Consider the following 18,250-nt stretch of genomic DNA (forward strand, 5'->3'; position numbering starts at 1 on the left):
ATCATTGTCAGAAACTGTCCTCTTTCAAATCGAGTATCTCTAATATGTAAGTCAAATGTTTTCTTTTTGACCGATAACTCGTATGTGAGAACATATTTACATCTCTACGTGCTTAAACAAGCCCATTGTATGATAAATGTGAAAAAGCTAAAAGAAAAAGTAAAAACAAACTTAGGAGAATCCCTAGAATATAGCCGCAAGCTTATTGAGATGATGGTTGGTGCTATTCACTGAAAAATGTGTATAGGATACAATGATTAAAAAATTCTAAGAAATGCGGGGGGGAGTTGTACCTATTATATCTAAATAAATAAAAAATTTCTTAAAATCTTACCTCTGTAGAAGTCCTCCTCCTGTCAGGGAGCACTAGTGTGTTGGCATGGCTGCCCGGGACTATAGTAGATCCTATACTCATTCTGGGTCCCACTAACATGTAGCGTTTCTCTCCAGATCTGTACTGGATGCTGTGACACAGTGTCCCGTCATAATTAGTCTCTTGTAGATATTTGGAAGTGTAGTCTGTGGATTTGGAGCACTGCATTGCAATGAGCACGATGATGCTGATGAGAAAAAGTGCTGAAACTGAGGCCAAAGTTATCATGAGATAAAAAGTGACATTACTCTCCTCATCATCGTTTGTTGCACTTTTAACATCAGAAGCAGCAAAAGCCTCTTTGGGCTCCACAACTTTGACAATGACAGTAGCTGTTGCAGAGAGGGAAACGTTTCCATTGTCTTTGACCAGTATGACCAGTTTCTGCTCAGCCTCGTCTGTCTCTGTGAATGAGCGAAGTGTTCTGATCTGTCCTGTATAGCGGTCCAAAGCAAAGAGACTGTGCTCAGTCACTTCCTGCAGTGAAAACAGTAACCAGCCGTTATATCCTATATCAGCGTCATAGGCTCTGACTTTAGTCACCAAGTGTGCTGCGTTCACATTGCGGGGAATCTCCTCCACACCTTCAGCAGAACCGTTAGAGCTGACTGGATACAGGATGACTGGAGCGTTGTCGTTCTGATCCAGAATGAACACGTTCACTGTGACGTTGCTGCTTAGTGACGGAGTTCCAGAATCTGTGGCCACAACTTGGAACTGGAACGTTTTCACTGTTTCAAAGTCGAAACTTTTCAGCGCAGATATTTGTCCATTTTCTGGATTTACATTAAGGAAAGTTGTCGCATCACTCTGAAGCCCATCGCCTCTCACTATACGATATGTTATTGCAGCATTTTCATCCAGATCATTATCAACAGCTATCACGGACAGTATTGATGCACCTGGGGCATTGTTTTCTACCAAATACAGTTCAAATGGATTCTGAGTGAAAACTGGTCTGTTGTCGTTAACATCAGACACCTGGACACTCAGGCTTTTTACAGTGGAAAGAGGGGGTTCACCACAGTCTGTAGCGGTTATTGTGATGTCATAATGGGACACCATTTCTCGGTCCAAACGTCCCTTTGTAACAAGAGAATACATGTTTTCCTCAATAGATGGCGTCAAATCAAACGGAACATTTTTCGAGATTGCACAAATAACTTTTCCATTAATGCCCGAATCTTTGTCAGTGACACTGATGAGAGAAATAACCGTGCCAGGCTTGGAATCTTCTGGGACCAAGTTTGACAATGATGTTACTTCAATCTCTGGCTTATTGTCATTCAAATCCATTATTTTTACAACAACCCTACTACCTCCCGTCAGAGGTGGCTGGCCTTTATCTGAAGCCTGCAGCTCTAGTCTGTATATCTCCGTATCTTCGAAGTCTACTTTTCCTTTTACTCGAATCTCGCCATTGACGCTGTCTAATTCAAATGTGTCATGCACTTTCTTCTTTTGCGTTTTTCCAAAACTGTATTCTATTTCGCTATTAGAACCTTCATCTAAATCTGTAGCATTTAATTTTATTACAAGAGTTCCAATAGGTGCATTTTCGTTTAACGACACGGTGTATATATCTTTGCTGAACACAGGGCGATTATCATTTGTATCCAGCACAGTGATCGTTAGATTGAGACCTCCAGATTTAGATGGATTGCCTCCATCCAGAGCAGTTAGCACTAAACAATGTTCGGCCTTTTGTTCCCTATCCAATGTTTTTTTCAGCACTAAAAATGGTATCGTATCGTCTTCAGTGTCTCTGGTTTCAATGTCAAAAAACTCATTCTGGTTTAATTTGTACAGTCTGACCGACTGCGTACCAACATCAGGGTCTCTAGCTGCATGGATTTGGAAACGTGTACCTGGAGGAGTGTGCTCTGCTATTTCCAGTCGCTGCTCGCTTTCGGGAAAAGTCGGTGAATGATCATTAACATCCGTTATTTCAACGCCAACATGGTGTATTTCCAGTGGGCTTTCAACAACGATTTTCAGGTTAATCAAGCATACTTTCATTCCTTCACATAGCTCTTCCCGATCCACCTTTTCCCCGATATAAAGCACTCCATTGTTTTGATTTAACTGGAACAGAGCATGATTTGGCCCAGAAACAATCCGAAACCGCCTGTCTTTCAAAGTGCTAATGTCCAAGCCTAAATCCTTTGCAACATTTCCAACGGGGGATCCAGCTCGTACTTCTTCTGGAACAGCATATCTCAGCTGAGCCACAACCCGCTCCAAGAAGCACAGCAACAAAATCCCGGTAACACACCAGCAGTTTACCCGTCGCCTTTGTCCTCGTTTTCCCATCGTGAAGAAAAAAACAAGGAAATCCGTCTTTGGTGCAATACTAATCCAACTGTTCATCAAATCACTCTCACTAGATCAATTTCACAATTCTCAAATATTATCTTTCACACAAATAAGCGCTATTCATATTTCTTGATATACAAGCATACGATGAGAACACCGTCAGAGAACCATCTCCATCAGAGATCATGCAGAGATGGGCAGGGCCTCAAAGAGAGTGCTAAACGTACATTATCTAGGCCACACTGACACCACGTGGTCAGTGGGCTGCAGTACGATACGAAAACACAACTGTTTAACTTGCTTTCTCTTGGGAGTCTGTTGTAAACTACTCGTGTATGCCACATTGCTGCCCGATAGTCCTGTCTTAAAAGGCACGATATGAGCTTCTTCTAAAAAGCCCCTAATGGTCTTGCATGTCAACTACATGTGTTGGATATTTCTAAGCAGACCCCAATCCGCATTCCTTTCCCTTGTGTTGGTTTAAGTGCACCTTTGATTGGACAAACAATTACACCTCTCTTAATTTGCAGTGTAAACACGATTCACTTCAAATCATGTGAATAACATCCACATAAAGGGATAAAAAGTAGTCAAGTGTGATTCCCATCTATATTAAGATTATTACACAAAAAAATAACTTACAATGAATTGTCAAATGGGTCTAAATGTTTTTCAGAACCATGGACAGTGTCATTTCACACCAGCAGAATCAATGCAGTAAACACAACCACTTTTATTGCAACGTGAGAGCTGCAATTTAACTGTGAATGGATTATGAAATATTTTATGGAAATTAAATATATATACATACACACAACACCTACCTCTGTAGATGCCATCTACCTTTCACATGGGACTATATTAGATCCTACTCTCTACTTATATCCTACTCTATATTTCAAAGACGCTGACTTGCTTGTCAATATAAAGCATCAGCATGTCAGCACCATGGACAGCGGTTACAACCAGGCGATTAGCAATATTTGTGACATTAGCCACATCAATCTTACCTCTGTAGAAGTCCTCCTCCTGTCAGGGAGCACTAGTGTGTTAGCATGGCTCCCCGGGACTATAGTAGATCCTATACTCATTCTGGGTCCCACTAACATGTAGCGTTTGTCTCCAGATCTGTACTGGATGCTGTGACACAGTGTCCCGTCATAATTAGTCTCTTGTAGATATTTGGAAGTGTAGTCTGTGGATTTGGAGCACTGCATTGCAATGAGCACGATGATGCTGATGAGAAAAAGTGCTGAAACTGAGGCCAAAGTTATCATGAGATAAAAAGTGACATTACTCTCCTCATCATCGTTTGTTGCACTTTTAACATCAGAAGCAGCAAAAGCCTCTTTGGGCTCCACAACTTTGACAATGACAGTAGCTGTTGCTGAGAGGGAAACGTTTCCATTGTCTTTGACCAGTATGACCAGTTTCTGCTCAGCCTCGTCTGTCTCTGTGAATGAGCGAAGTGTTCTGATCTGTCCTGTATAGCGGTCCAAAGCAAAGAGACTGTGCTCAGTCACTTCCTGCAGTGAAAACAGTAACCAGCCGTTATATCCTATATCAGCGTCATAGGCTCTGACTTTAGTCACCAAGTGTGCTGCGTTCACATTGCGGGGAATCTCCTCCACACCTTCAGCAGAACCGTTGGAGCTGACTGGATACAGGATGACTGGAGCGTTGTCGTTCTGATCCAGAATGAACACGTTCACTGTGACGTTGCTGCTTAGTGACGGAGTTCCAGAATCTGTGGCCACAACTTGGAACTGGAACGTTTTCACTGTTTCAAAGTCGAAACTTTTATGCGCAGAAATTGTACCATTGGCTTCATTTATATGTAGAAAGGAGGTAACAGTGGGTCCGGGACTCTTATGGTCGAGTGAATACGTGACTGCAGCGTTTTCCCCTCCATCAGCATCAGATGCGCTTACTGAAAATATTGACATTCCAGCTTTGTTGTTTTCAAACACATAAAAAGTGTATGGGCTTTGAGAGAACAAAGGTCTATTATCATTGACATCTATTACATCTACCTGTATCACCTTCGTAGACAACAGGGAGGGGCTTCCAAGGTCCTTAGCTGTTATTGTAATAGGATACATGGATGTTGTTTCTTTATCTAGGTAGTCCTTGGTTACCAAAGAGTATGACTGTCCGTCCGGAGATTGCTTTAGGTCAAAGGGCAAATGACCAGACACACTGCAGACCACCTGCCCGTTCACACCTGAGTCAAGGTCCGTCACACCCATCAACGCCACCACAGTGCCAGGAGGAGCATCCTCTGGTATGCGACTTGAAAGGGATGTGATGTCAATTTCAGGCTGATTATCGTTCACGTCCTCCACTCTCACAACCACATTGCAGTGTGTGGAGAGAGACCAAACACCTTTGTCAGCAGCCAGCACTTTAATCTCGTAGACCTGCTTTTCCTCGTAATCGAGGCCTCCCTTCACAGTTAGTTTTCCAGTTCTGCTATCCAAATCGAAGGGCTCAGTAGAGAGTCCTCTGAGTTTACTCCGTAAAGAATATTCTATCTCCCCGTTCAGACCCTCATCAGAGTCCGATGCATTCACTGTCAGCAGAAATGTTCCTGATGGTGCGTTTTCCTTCACTGTTACAGTGTATTTCTGTTTGTCACACACTGGCGAGTTGTCATTTATATCAGATACGATAACTGTAATATTAATAGTACCAGATTTAAATGGTTTACCTCCATCTGTAGCTGTTAACAGTAACCAATGCTGATCTGCATTCTCTCTGTCCAAAGGTCTTTGTAAAATAAGAAATGGAACCTTGCCTTCCTCCCCAAATTCCTCGATTTCAAGACGAAAATACTGGTTATGGTTCAACTTATATGACTGTAAAGAATTCAGGCCAACATCCAAGTCATTTGCTCCTTCCATCTGAAATCGAGATCCAACTGTGGCGGACTCCAGCACCTCTAATGTGTAGTTTTCTTCGGGAAATTTCGGCGAGTTGTCGTTTACATCGAGTATCTCTACTATTACTTGGTGCATCTCAAGGGGGTTTTCTACAACTGCTTTCAGATTTGTGATGCATGGAGCATTTTTTGCGCACAGCTCCTCTCTGTCTACTCTCTGGTTCACGAACAGAACTCCATCTTTTGGGTTTACCTTGAACAGATCCTGCTTTGTTCCTGACACAACACGAAGATTCCTGTCCGTCAGTCTGCCGAGCTCTAATCCAATGTCTTTAGCCACATTTCCAACCTGACTTCCCAATTTCGATTCTTCCAGAATTGAATAACGTATTTGAGCCGATATTCCTTCCAAGTTAGTTAGAATCACCAGAGCCAGACTAAAAGAAATCCATACATCCTGTCGTCCCTTTGTGTCCCTTACCGCCATTGTTTTTGATCAGCCTTTTTAATGAACGGTCTAAAATCCGTACAAAATTATTCTCGACTTTCAGTCTCCTTTTTCAGGCCATAAAAGTCTTCTTGAACCATCACTGCAGCCAAAGGAAGCATGTAGTCCGATCTGTCCAACCGTCTCATTTGGATATTACTGACTGCACATGGAAAAAAAAGACAACCCCTCTGCACCCAACCACTGTAGAGATATACTGTGTAGCAGCGCCACCTATTGTCACTATAACGATGGTGCGATCGCGATGCGTTTTCTTTAATGGTATCTGTTTTTTTTCTTACTTCCGCGACGTTAGGACGCATTCTAGTATGAGCAGTTGGTGTTTTTTTTATTTTCCTTTATTCTTTTAAATAAAATACATGTTTTCCACAGGCAAGCCCTACATATTTGTAAGTAAAAACGCTAAATCCTTTCGAAATTGATTTCCTCTGCAGACGTTTCAAAGAAAGAATTCAATAGGCAACAAAACGTTTCGAGATGAAAAGTAATAACTGGAAAATTTAAGGCCTTACAGCAAATCTTTATTTCTGTAGTTTCTTGATGAATAGCTTTGAACCCTAAGAATACAATAATGTAGTAAATACTTAATTTCTAAACCTATATGCAGAAACTTGTATACGAGTGCAAACATCTGCTATTGTACGGCTGAAAACGAAAAAAACATCTTATTCAATCTGGAATGAACACATTATAACACATCATAAAGTCGATTAAAAGCTGCATTGTTTACTCGATGGAGGCAACTGAATTGGGGATTTTAATCAGAATAAATAACTATAATAATATAATAGTAACAGTGGAGAGAAAACATAACAGCAACAGGGATTTCTCTGAGACAATGTTAAAAACGCGCACTCAAATGAATAATGTCTTTACTGTTGAGATAAATGGAAATATTTGCTCTCATTTTTAAGACAGTGACTTTGTTCTGTGTTAACATATGTATACATTGAGCAGTGATAGCAGTGATGTGTACTGATGGTATGTCAAGTGCGTATGTGTGTACATTGACGTGTGTCAATAATGTTTTCTCCTGAGTGAGAGATCCAGTTCAATCAGGACTGATATCCCACTGTGTGCTTAGTCCTCTTCAATTATTTCGGTTTAGCTGTGGGTGTGCGCGCCAGAATTGTTGTGCAAAGTAACTATATTAACATTTACACTCACTGGTTATGTTAAAAGTATGTATCTTACACTGTCTGTGTTTCTATCTTTTTGGCCAAAATTAATTAGTTCATTCAAAGTTAGTTATAATATACATTGTCCGAATGGTTGTAGTGTTGTTGCTCTTGCAGGTAAAGCTGTGGACATTCATATTCTGGCTGCTTAAGCTTCATGTGCTCTGCTCTGCACACTCCCACAATCTTTATCTTGTAGCAGAGGTGTGCAGTGACCTCTCGTGGATCAAACCCGCAACTGCAGCTCTCATCACTGACCCTTTCCAGAGTATCTGCTCTACATTTTGAATGCATACTTTTGCCTTGCAAAATCATTCCACACTGCTGAAGATTATTGAAAACCACACAAGAAAATATCAGGGGAGTGAAAAATAATGATAACATTAACAAATAAGTAGGCAACAAAGGGACCTACATGGTAAAAACACCAAACCACCGCACCCCTCCCGCGTGTTACGTATTGCCTCTGGAACTAGGCCAATTCGAGCGCGTGCACGAGCACTGCCGCATTCTGCAACAGCCCCTCCCTTTTCTGCCTCCACGCTCCCCCATGCTTCACCAATGCACCCATATTTTTTTCACCAGCACCCAAATGTCTTAATTATCGACCCGTAGTAGGCAGAGGTAACGACACTACATACATGATATATATTTTAACAGAGACTGTTCATCAGATATGTGTGCTGCGGATGTAGCGCTGTGAAATGAGGGAGGGGCACGTCTGAATATTAAATCACAGACAGCTTCAGAGGACACCGCGTGCTCCAGCAGAATAGACTGCGCGTCACCATGGCAACGCAGCTCCAGTAGGCAGGTCACTGTCCATGGTGCTGAAAACAAGCTGGGCTGAGGGGGAAAGGAAACGGGGGGAGGTGATGCTTGAGCTGTGAATGCTGCAGACAAAGAAAGTCAGCTGCACCCGCAATCCCTGACAAATGTTTTTTTTTTTTAAATATGTAGACTGCATAGTCCCCTCCATCGTAGCGCAGTATTATTGCCTTATAATTTATTTACACCAAGTATTTTTTTCTGAAGGTATCAGGGCAGCTTTCAATTGCAGTTCAGACCATATTTTTTTAGGCATTCATATTTAAAATATAACTGTTAAAAATAAACCTTCTCTTTAGTGTCATAAAAACTGTGCATTACAAATATGACCTCAGAAATACACTCACTCATAAAGTATATTACAGCATGATGTATGGTGCACATGTTAGCCTACTAGTGCCAGCTGGTGGTTGATCGAGTGCTTTGTTCCATATTGGCGCATTGCTGTGTCAGTGTGCTTGTCTGCAAGTGAACCAGAACAGGAGGCAGGGTGAGGGTCTCCTCTTGGAGGCGTGTGGTGATAAAGACTCCTGAAAGCCTCTTCATGCTCACACATGACCTCATCTCCCCAGGGAGATGAGGTCATGTGTGCGTAAACACAAAGGCAGAGACACACTGACTATTCCACCCTCAGGAAAAATAATAAAACATGAAAAAAATGCATTGTTTGCAAAATACTGTTAACTCTTGGGAAAATAACATTGTTATTTTTATAAAATGTGTATCAGCACGCTGACAGTGCACCCATTCAGCTAATTTGCATTATTCATTATATCATTTCGATTTTAGTAAAGAGATAATGTAGTTGCCCTCTCCTGTAAATATTTGTCACTTTTTACATTGCGTTTGTTTTTGCAGGGTAAAGATTATGATGATTCCTTCACATGTAGTGAATGTGCTGACTGTGGAGAAAAAACAGGGGATTGGAACAGTTTCTACAGCCTTCACACAGGACAGAGGTATTATCATGGACTTACTCAAATTCCTTTTCTTTTGTTTGTCTTGTTTTAACTTATTGTTATTGTTTTAAATATTGTTCACTGAACAAGTAAGTAATGAGTCATGCATTTACCCAAATTGAAATATGGAAGAGAGCTTTGCTTTTTAGATTATTATTTAGATATAGAAAACTTGACAAAATCTCACTTCAATTGGAAAGCAAGTCCCTATATGTTGCTTCTTATACAGGATGTCTGGTGAAGATGTGACTCATTTAAAGCTTGTATGTGGCAGAACCTTCTAATCCTCAGTGACTTACAAGCTTGACTTGTAAATTGTAACCTGTTCTGAGAAATGGCAAGGGTTTGACAGACTACTGGTCATGTACTATAATGTCAATTAAGGTGAAAGTGACTAGCTGTTGAGTTAGTTTAACCAAAACTGTTCAATCAATAAATAAACCAACTGTTCATTTATATAGTACTCAATATTATCAAAAGTTATCTCATGACATGTGTTTTTAAAGGTGCTATATAAATAAAAGTTATAAATAAAAGTTATTATTTATATAAAGGGCAGATCTAGACTGTTCTTTTGTTATATTAATTTTATCAAATTAGAATTAATCTACCGTGGAAACCAGCAGAACTTTAAGCCTTTGCTCAGACTGTTATTATACAGTATGACAAACAATTTACACTTTACCTGACTCAATACTCACACTACAGCAAAGGAAACATCCGGAGTGTCTACTTGTGTTCTTGTAGCAGTGTGGCTGTAGACGGTCTTTGTAAGAAACACACACACAGGTACATTTGCTTTCGCGTGGAAGAACAATTCAGTTTAGCATTTTGGGCAGTCAAGCCTCCCTGTCATTTTGTTGATTAAAGCGGCTTGTCAGAAACAATTAACTTCAGTTTAAAATAAATTACATAAACTGAAGGTAACAAAGCACAATTTATTTTCCTGTCATCAACTCCAGTTTGAACATGTACACGTCAGTGTTATTTTATTCTTTTCAGACAGTCTAAAGCTGTTCCCAGTGATCATGAGGGTATGTCACTAGAGACCAAAAAATCAAGAATAATCTACAAAATATCCTGCATTTCCTCTTGACAACTCACTTAACATTTTAGTTTAAAGTTTGCTGTATACGGGTAAATAATATAGTTAAACATTTTATGACATCTTAGACCAAAACCTTGAAAGAAAAAATTATTTAAATGTCAAACATACTGACAAGTATGCATCTACGTACAGATACAGCAGCCTCCCTCCTTCAGTATGGAGAACAATGGTAATATTTTGGCATTTTATGAAACATGTCGTCATGTCTGTTTGAAGCACGACTCTAAGGTTCACACAACAAATCTCAAACATGATCATTTCCACAGACTTTACTCTAATATATTTAATAAAGCATGTGACTTTTCCATGAACTTACTAAATCATTGAAATTCTGTTCAAAGGCCAGAGACGCCTGAGATAACTTTTGGGAAGGAACCAAATGTCTTTTAAACTGACAGAGAGTGCAATCTATGCATGTAAGTTTACAAGCATTAAAGGTTGGTAATATTAAAATGATTGTCATCACACGTGTACTTTGACTTGACCCTTGATTATATCTATGAGATATAAGACATGAGAGAAGAGTACCTGGAGGTCAATTTGCTTTTTTTAACCAAACCATAAAACTAAATCTTTTTTTTTTTTTTAAATCACTCCTGATAAAAATAATTGTTAAACCTGTAATACAAAACATAAAGGTATAGAAGCACAGCATTCAGTCAGGTGTTCTATTTCACTCTTGTATTTAATAGATCATACAGACCACCAGACCATCTCATACAGTTAGCTCACACTACACAAGTCACCACATATTGCACACTAAATGATCACTGTACAAAAACACTGACTGTATATGTTTTGCCTGTAAGTCATAATACGTAATAATAATGCAATGTGCAAGAGTTTGACAACGTAATGTCTAACTATTTAAGGTTTCACAGAAAGGTTGGCTCGTAAATCAGATGGCACAGGAGTTACACCATTGTTCACTTTCACATATTCAGCATTAGCATTGAAAGAAAGGCATGTTCAATAATACACACATATGGTAGATAACTATATGACGCTTAGCTCCGTATACCTAATTATGTGCTGCATAAGCAGATACATACAGCAGTCAGAAATTCACACAAGCACAGCTTTCATTTGGTGAACTGTGGAGCAAACATTAAGACCTCATTTTGATTCTGAGTTTACGGTTTATAACTTCTTACATAATCTTAGAAAATTATCAAATTAAGGAACATCAAGAATTTGGCTTTAAAGATGAACAAAAATTAAATCACAGTTATGTTAACGTATATACAGTAGTCATAAAGAGATATTAACAAACTTTTCTCAAAGACTCTGTGTTCACTTGAGTTTAGTTTAATCCCCATGACTCGTATTCTCAAAATAATATTCCAGTGAGCTTAACATTCAAGCAAACTGTACACTTGAATTTGAACCAACTAACTTTCTGAAAGACAACATACAAGTCCCTCTGCTGCTTTTGCCTTGAAACTATGAAAAAGGTATGACACGACAGATGTGCTGACCCTCTCTGCTGATTTTATGATTAGGACTTCAGAATAATGCTGCTATATGTACATTGTGGTCCCAATGAAATGTAAGCTTCCATGTGGTCGTTGGAATGGATCGCTCAGTACAATAAAACATCTAAAGCTATTCAAGTTCTTGATTGATCCATGCAAAAACAACTGAAAGGCAGATACGCATCAGCAAAAGGCCTCAAATTATCTGTTTTTTGTACTGATCAGCTTGAAGTAATATTTTATCACTCCCACTCATAAAGTCAGGACTGGCTCACAATAAAATGCGCAAAGTCAAGTATAAAACATAAAACTACCAACAGATACCTTATTTAGAAAATACTGCTTCCATTTGCTTGATCCTTGAAAACATTGCATGGTGCTTTTTTGACATATAGTTAATTGTGCTGTTTAACTTCTTAGCTAACTTGTATACATCAAAGCTTACATGGTAACACAAAGCACAGAGGTTAAAAATGTAATATACAACATGTGTTTCATTTTTAGAGAGGAAAAACAGTCTCTTAAAGGCATTTCAACATTCCCGTGTCCATTCTCATAGTCTGGCTGAGGCTTCTTTGAAAATCCACTGGTACTTTTTTTTGTACAATCTGCTTCTTTGCGTCTGTTGTTGAAATGTATTTACGTGAAGGTGGAGTGTGGTTGAAGCCATGCAGTCTTTTCATGCATATTGAAAGGACAGAGGGGCATTGTTGATTGGCTTTTCATGTGCTTGAAGAAGGGAGGGAGGAGGGGGGCAGAGTGGTGTCCTTGATTAGCTACCGTAGTCCAATTTGGCATTATAGCATGACAACTGCACATTGTTAGAAACAAGGACCAGAGTTAGCAGGACAGACATGGGTGGGTTATGAGCAGGGGCTTCTCTTTTCCTCGGTGAAGCTTTCTCATCAGCGTCAGTGCAGTACGCAGTCGGAGGTGTGGCTCTTCTATGTGGAGCTGCTGCTGCTGGTAGTGGATTCCTGCAAACGAGACAAAAGAATAAAAAAATATATCAAGTAAAGAACCACAGCAATGACAGCCTTGTGACTTTCAAACTGACATAGTATCTCATGCAGCCGTTGTCTGTCACTCAGAAAGGGGCTTCAGGCAGGAGACAGAGAGGGTGGAGGGGTTGGGAAGATCCTTGAACATGTAGTGGTGAGGTTGAGGGTTTATCAATGAATACCATGCTCCTAGATTATGCGGAGAGGAGAGTGGTTGCTAGGTAACTGGGTGTCTGGTTTCACATTGCGCCTCTCCTGCATGAAGAAGTAGGTCACACTACAGCAGACAGGAAATTCAAAAGTGACGTCCTGTGAAGTCAGTAACACTCAGTTAAATTACATTTCGTCAACCAAATTAGACAGAAACAGCACTACCCACTTATTAACATTGAAAAATAACATACCCTCTCTCATCTTTTACTGATGGGTCAGTCAGGAATGAGCATGAATTAACCTTCACATGCACAGGATCACTTTGAGAACAGTGTGATTCTATTAAAACATGAACTTCTTGACTTGTGTAATAACAGCAAAAGCCAGATTCTGAACAAAGCAAAGCCAGTAAATGCCCAAATAATTAAAATGAAGGATTACATTGAACTGTGATCAATGACCTTCAGGACAAACAGCATGTTGATGTTGTTATTTCACATTGAAAGATGATTAACTTATTATTGAATAGGATACATGTGTTTGGCTCAGGGGCTGGCTGTACTTAATTCTCACTTTGTTCACCAAAAGTAATGATTACTGTGTTAATACTGCTTCACCTGGATCCCCACTTTCACTTGTCTGCAAAATGGTCTATGAATCATCAGAATCAGAATATTGACCATTAGAATTATAATGTTGTCAGTATTGTAATGTGTCTCCTGAATTCAATCATAATAATGAATCCTTAAACACAGAAATTGGTAGTATTATTCGCTGTGGTAGTTATGTTGCATAGACTCATTGTTTTGGGATTTAAAGGGGAGACTGTTATCCGAGTTATAGTTACCAGAATTAAGAAATTAAGATGTTCAAACGGGAGATTTGGTGAACTGCATATTATGTCAGTTGAGTGACGTTTTAGCAATTAAAAAAATCTCCTTCCCCAGAAAAATGAAACAAAATAATCCACTGAAAACCAAAGCAAACACAGAAAACAAATCAGACACTAAATTCTCTAACATCATTCATTACAGGGCTTCCGGGGTGGGGGAGTGAGACTCCTGCATACCTCCAGCTGCAGTGTGGACTTCCCTCATTTAGGGTACTTTAGAGTGGGGAGAAAAAAAACAAGCAAATTAATGGTCAGTTCATTGCAAGAATAAGAAAAAACGTTATTTTGTATGCATCCTATGATCACCGAGCAGTGGAACTATGAATACAATGTTATCTTTGAAAAATAAAACAAACTAAACATGGTCGGCGTGAACCTTCATAACAGATACTGCAGCTTGTTAAATCTGTTCTATGGATATAAGGGGTTACACACAATTTAGCATTTAGCTCTGTGCTTGTTCATCAAGCAGCATACTTACCATCAGATAGATAGATAGATAGATAGATAGATAGATAGATAGATAGAATGGATGAATTAAACTTTTTATTGCCCCAAGGGGAATTTGTCTTGCACCAAGAGCATGATAAATAGAGAGACTGAGAGAGAGATATAGAGAGATTGATACAGAGCACAGAGAAGTCCCATCTCATGACTCTGCATCTCTGCAGACTGACAGCATGCTCCATCTGTAAGCAATTGACAGTGATGGAACCACCACCCAGCAGAGGTCTTATGTGCTGAAAAATGATGTTATGGATAAGAGAATCATTCTAACAATTCAAGATGAGCATGTGTATTGGAAGACACACAGTAGATCGTGCATGGCAAGAAATATATCTGATAACCAGTCACGAAAATATTATCTCTTTTTATTTGTGTTCCTGTTCTGTTTTGGAATTGATTATGTTTTCAATTGCGATGATAAGAGTGAAGACACAATCATTTCCACTGGTAAATAGGCAACAAACTGAAATCAAAGAAATGTTTCTGAGGCAGTTACAGTTTTAAAGAAGTTAACAAGTGCTGCTCTCACCCCGACCCCACCCTCCAGAAAGACTAAAATACCAACGCTGCAAGATATTTTAGAAAGCATGAGTATTTATTTTTTTAGGTGGGTGCTGTTTTGTTGACATTTACATAAGTCTGATCCTTTTTTATTCGATCAAAAATTAAAGGGCTCCAATGCTGTTAAGGTTGATTGTTCTCTAAATTGTTCTCTGAATTTTATATAATTAGACACGTGTTGAGTAAAAATACAAACATTTGAACAATTCTTAGTGTGTATGTTTTTAAATTGGGGGAGGTGGGGGGGGGGTGGGATTTGTGTTGTTAGGATATTTGATGGTGATCAAACATGTGCCTCATTGTTTCAACCGCAACGCAGATTATAGTTATTCATCTATTTGTGTTTATGAATGTATTACTTACCCGGTAATGTATGAGCTGCAAAATTGCCAATACGCAAGTAATGAAAAAATTTAGTTTGAGCTGTTTTAAAAAGATACAAATACTATCTTTAACAACACAAAGGATTGAACGATAGTATATTTAAACTGCAGTGAAGCAAGTGTTCATTTGTACCTGTAGGGTAGAGGCTGCTGAGTCACTAGTGTCTGTCAGTCCTGTTCCTCTTGGTAAACTAGACACGATGTATCTGGAGCCCTTTGGCACAGGCTGTCTGACCACCAGCTTTCCTTTCCTGGTCTCTGCTAGAAACAGACTGTACCAGTAAGCATCGTTGGAGACCAGAGTGGAGTCTGCGATGGTGGAGTTCCTCTCACTGATCACACTGTTCCTGCAGGGAGCAGCAGCTTTGCTGGGCTTGGATTTCTGACACTTGAGCACGATGGTGACCAATATGGTGATGAGCAGGAGAAATGACACAGAGCCCAGACCGATGACCAAATACAGGTTCAGGTCTGAGAAGATGTCGTACTCCAGAGGTACCTCAGTCATGTCAGAGAAGGCCTTAACTGCAGTCTCCATTGTGGACAGCTTGATGGTGACTGTAGCAGACAGAGCAGGCTCCCCGTTGTCTTTAGCAATAACAACCAGTCTCTGGTGGCGCGGATCTCTGTAGCTGAACATCCTCATAGTCCGGATCTCTCCGTTGTACTGGTCCAGACTGAACAAGGTGGCGTCAGTCACCTGTAGAAACTGGTAGGTAATCCGAGAGTTGTGCACTGAGTCTGTGTCTAAGGCTATCACCTTGGCAACCAGAGAGCCTTTTTCGGTGGACCTGGGGATCTTTTCCTCCACCACCGAGCCGTGCGCTCGCCACGGAGACACAATGACCGGAGCGTTGTCGTTCTGGTCCACAATGATGATGTGGACCGTGACGTTACTGCTGAGTGGAGGAGAGCCAGAGTCTCTGGCCTCGATGTGGAAAAGAAAGTCCTTCTCGATCTCATAGTCAAAAGTTTTCAGTGCGTAAAGATTGCCGTTCTCTGGGTTGATGGAGAACAGCATGGACATGGAGGTGTTGGCTATCTCCTTCTCGAGGATGAAATAAACTAGATACTGGTTTTCATGGAGGTCAGGGTCAAAGGCAGTGAGGGAGCTGAGCAGGGCCCCAGGTGCGTTATTCTCCATCACACGTATCGTGTAAAATGACTGAGAGAACTGAGGTACATTGTCATTGACATCCAGCAGCTCTAACGTCATAGTTTCATTATCAGATAAAGGAGGAGAACCTCTGTCTGTCACAGTGAAAGTGATGTCATATTCTGGGACCTTCTCACGGTCTAACGGCTCTGACACCACTAACTCATAATAGTTATCAGAGGACTCCCTCAGTTTAAAAGGCATATTATCAGGAATATGAAGATCAACCACCCCATTGTCACCTGAGTCTTTGTCACTGACACTAACTACAGCTATGACTGTGTCTATTGGTTCATTTTCTTTGATCGGACTCTGAAATGATTTGATGGATATTTCTGGATGGTTATCATTCATATCTGTCACCTGTATTGTCAGTTTACACTGTCCAGATAATGAGTTAGGCCCCTTGTCACTGGCAATAATCTCCATTTCATAAACTCTAAAGTCTTCATAATTTATCATCTCTTTCACTCTGATTTCACCATTTTCTGAATTCAGGTTAAACACCTGCTGTGTTCTCTCTGATGTATACAAACTGTATGAATACATTATATCAGAGTTAGAACCCTCATCTAAATCAGTTGCGTTTACTTTCATAACTAGACTGCCAATTGGGGAGTTTTCCATCACTTCTACTACATATTTGTCTTTGTCAAATGAAGGGGCGTTGTCGTTCACATCGAGCACGCGAACAATTATGCTGGCTGTACCTGTGCGCGTGGGGACTCCACCGTCCACAGCAGTGAGCATTAGATTATGAACAGCCTGCTGCTCTCTATCTAAAGCTTTTTTCAGAATCAGATCTGCAAACTTTGTCCCGTCTCGTCCAGTCTGAATCTCAATGGAGAAATGTTCACTCGCGCTCAGGTGGTAGTTTTTTACAGAATTGGCTCCAATATCCGGGTCCGCAGCATTATTCAGTGAGAATCTCTCACCAACAGGGCTTGACTCAGAAATGTCCAGATGCATCGTTCCTCTTCTAAAATGAGGCGCGTTATCATTAATATCCGTGATTTCTACCTCTATGTTAAACATTCGAATTGGATTCTCAATGGTAGCGTCCAATCTTAAAAAGCACGATTCAGTTGTCTTAATTGCGCATAAAAACTCTCGGTCAATTCTCTCTGAAATAAACAGCTCTCCTGTGTCTTTGTTGATATCGAGGTACTTCTTGTTACCCACAACGTCAATGCGCATTTTCCTTCCCTTTATTGTCTTCACGTCTAGTCCCAGGTCAGTTGCTAAATTAGCAACAACAGAGCCTTCCTCCATTTCTTCGGGAACAGAATAGTGAGTGACGGTGTATACAACGTTTATGATCGCTGACAGAAAGATCAATAACGACACGCACCTTCTCCCAAACAGTATTCGAGTGTGGCGCAGCATTTTGTAGTTACGGTATCCAAATCCTTGGAGCTGCTGAAATGTAAAAACGACCTCCTGTTACATAGACGAAAGAAACGCGGATGCGAAAAGAAAACGGGGTTTCAAGGAAAAACCAAGCTGACGTATATGGCGTAAACATGTCCGCCTCCCCAACCACCAATGAAATACTGCGAGAAAGATGACATCATCAAGAAGTGTGTTTTCTTGGAGAGGAGCGACGAGAACAGTCCAGTGCCAGGCTTTGCAGTTTTACAGATTAAAAAATGATATAAGGAAATTACGCAGTAAAATCACTTCTTTATGACAATCGAAAACAGCTAAGAAAAAGTTTGCTGATGTTTTCAAGTTGGATTTTGGAACTCTTATTCTCTTTGGCTGCTAAAAATGTTTTGAAAAAAATGCGTATTTTTTATATTTCATTGTGTATTAGCATTTATTCATAACCTTATGATAGCTAGTGACACTTTTACACAGATGTTTAAAATACTCAAGAGTATTTCCGGATTTCAACTCCTTCCTTGGCGACTTTTACGCACAGTCTTTGTGCGTAAAAGCAGTGCCAAACGGGACAGCATCTCAAGTATT

At 40.1% G+C, this 18,250-nt stretch overlaps 3 protein-coding genes across 14 annotated transcripts in view; all 3 read right to left on the reverse strand.

Annotated features, from left to right (window-relative positions):
- Positions 1–322: 322 nt before the first annotated feature.
- On the reverse strand, positions 323–2,855 carry LOC114917169 (protocadherin alpha-10-like). The gene has a single exon (XM_029279053.2). It carries the CDS (start codon positions 2,741–2,743, stop codon positions 323–325), a length of 2,421 nt encoding a protein of 806 aa, XP_029134886.2. The 5' UTR covers positions 2,744–2,855.
- A 752-nt stretch (positions 2,856–3,607) lies between these two features.
- On the reverse strand, positions 3,608–6,231 carry LOC109990467 (protocadherin alpha-3-like). The gene has a single exon (XM_065958827.1). The coding sequence runs from the start codon at positions 6,055–6,057 to the stop codon at positions 3,649–3,651; it is 2,409 nt and encodes an 802-aa protein (XP_065814899.1). The 5' UTR covers positions 6,058–6,231; the 3' UTR covers positions 3,608–3,648.
- Positions 6,232–10,817: 4,586 nt separating this feature from the next.
- Positions 10,818–18,250, reverse strand: part of LOC109978160 (protocadherin alpha-C2-like) — a 38,539-nt gene continuing 31,106 nt past the window's right edge. For 9 of the 12 annotated variants that reach the window (XR_010666907.1, XM_065958992.1, XM_065958989.1 and 6 more), the window contains exons 2-3: positions 13,850–13,885; positions 10,818–12,603 (exon numbers count right to left, since the gene is read on the reverse strand). Coding sequence is in view for 11 of the 12 variants with exons in the window: in XM_065958992.1 (XP_065815064.1) it covers positions 13,874–13,885 (12 nt within the window). In the remaining variant the exon portion in view is untranslated. Of the gene's footprint in view, positions 12,604–13,849; positions 13,886–15,256; positions 18,239–18,250 lie in introns of those variants that run through there. The other 3 variants (XM_065958986.1, XM_065958985.1, XM_020642656.2) reach the window with 3 other exon arrangements.

Source organism: Labrus bergylta, chromosome 9, assembly GCF_963930695.1.
Source record: "Labrus bergylta chromosome 9, fLabBer1.1, whole genome shotgun sequence".
Taxonomy (NCBI): domain Eukaryota; kingdom Metazoa; phylum Chordata; class Actinopteri; order Labriformes; family Labridae; genus Labrus; species Labrus bergylta.

Coding starts and splice junctions, on each gene's coding strand:
- LOC109990467 (XM_065958827.1), bottom strand. CDS start 6,057: ATGGCGGTAAGGGACACAAAGGGACGACAGGATGTATGGATTTCTTTT.
- LOC114917169 (XM_029279053.2), bottom strand. CDS start 2,743: ATGAACAGTTGGATTAGTATTGCACCAAAGACGGATTTCCTTGTTTTT.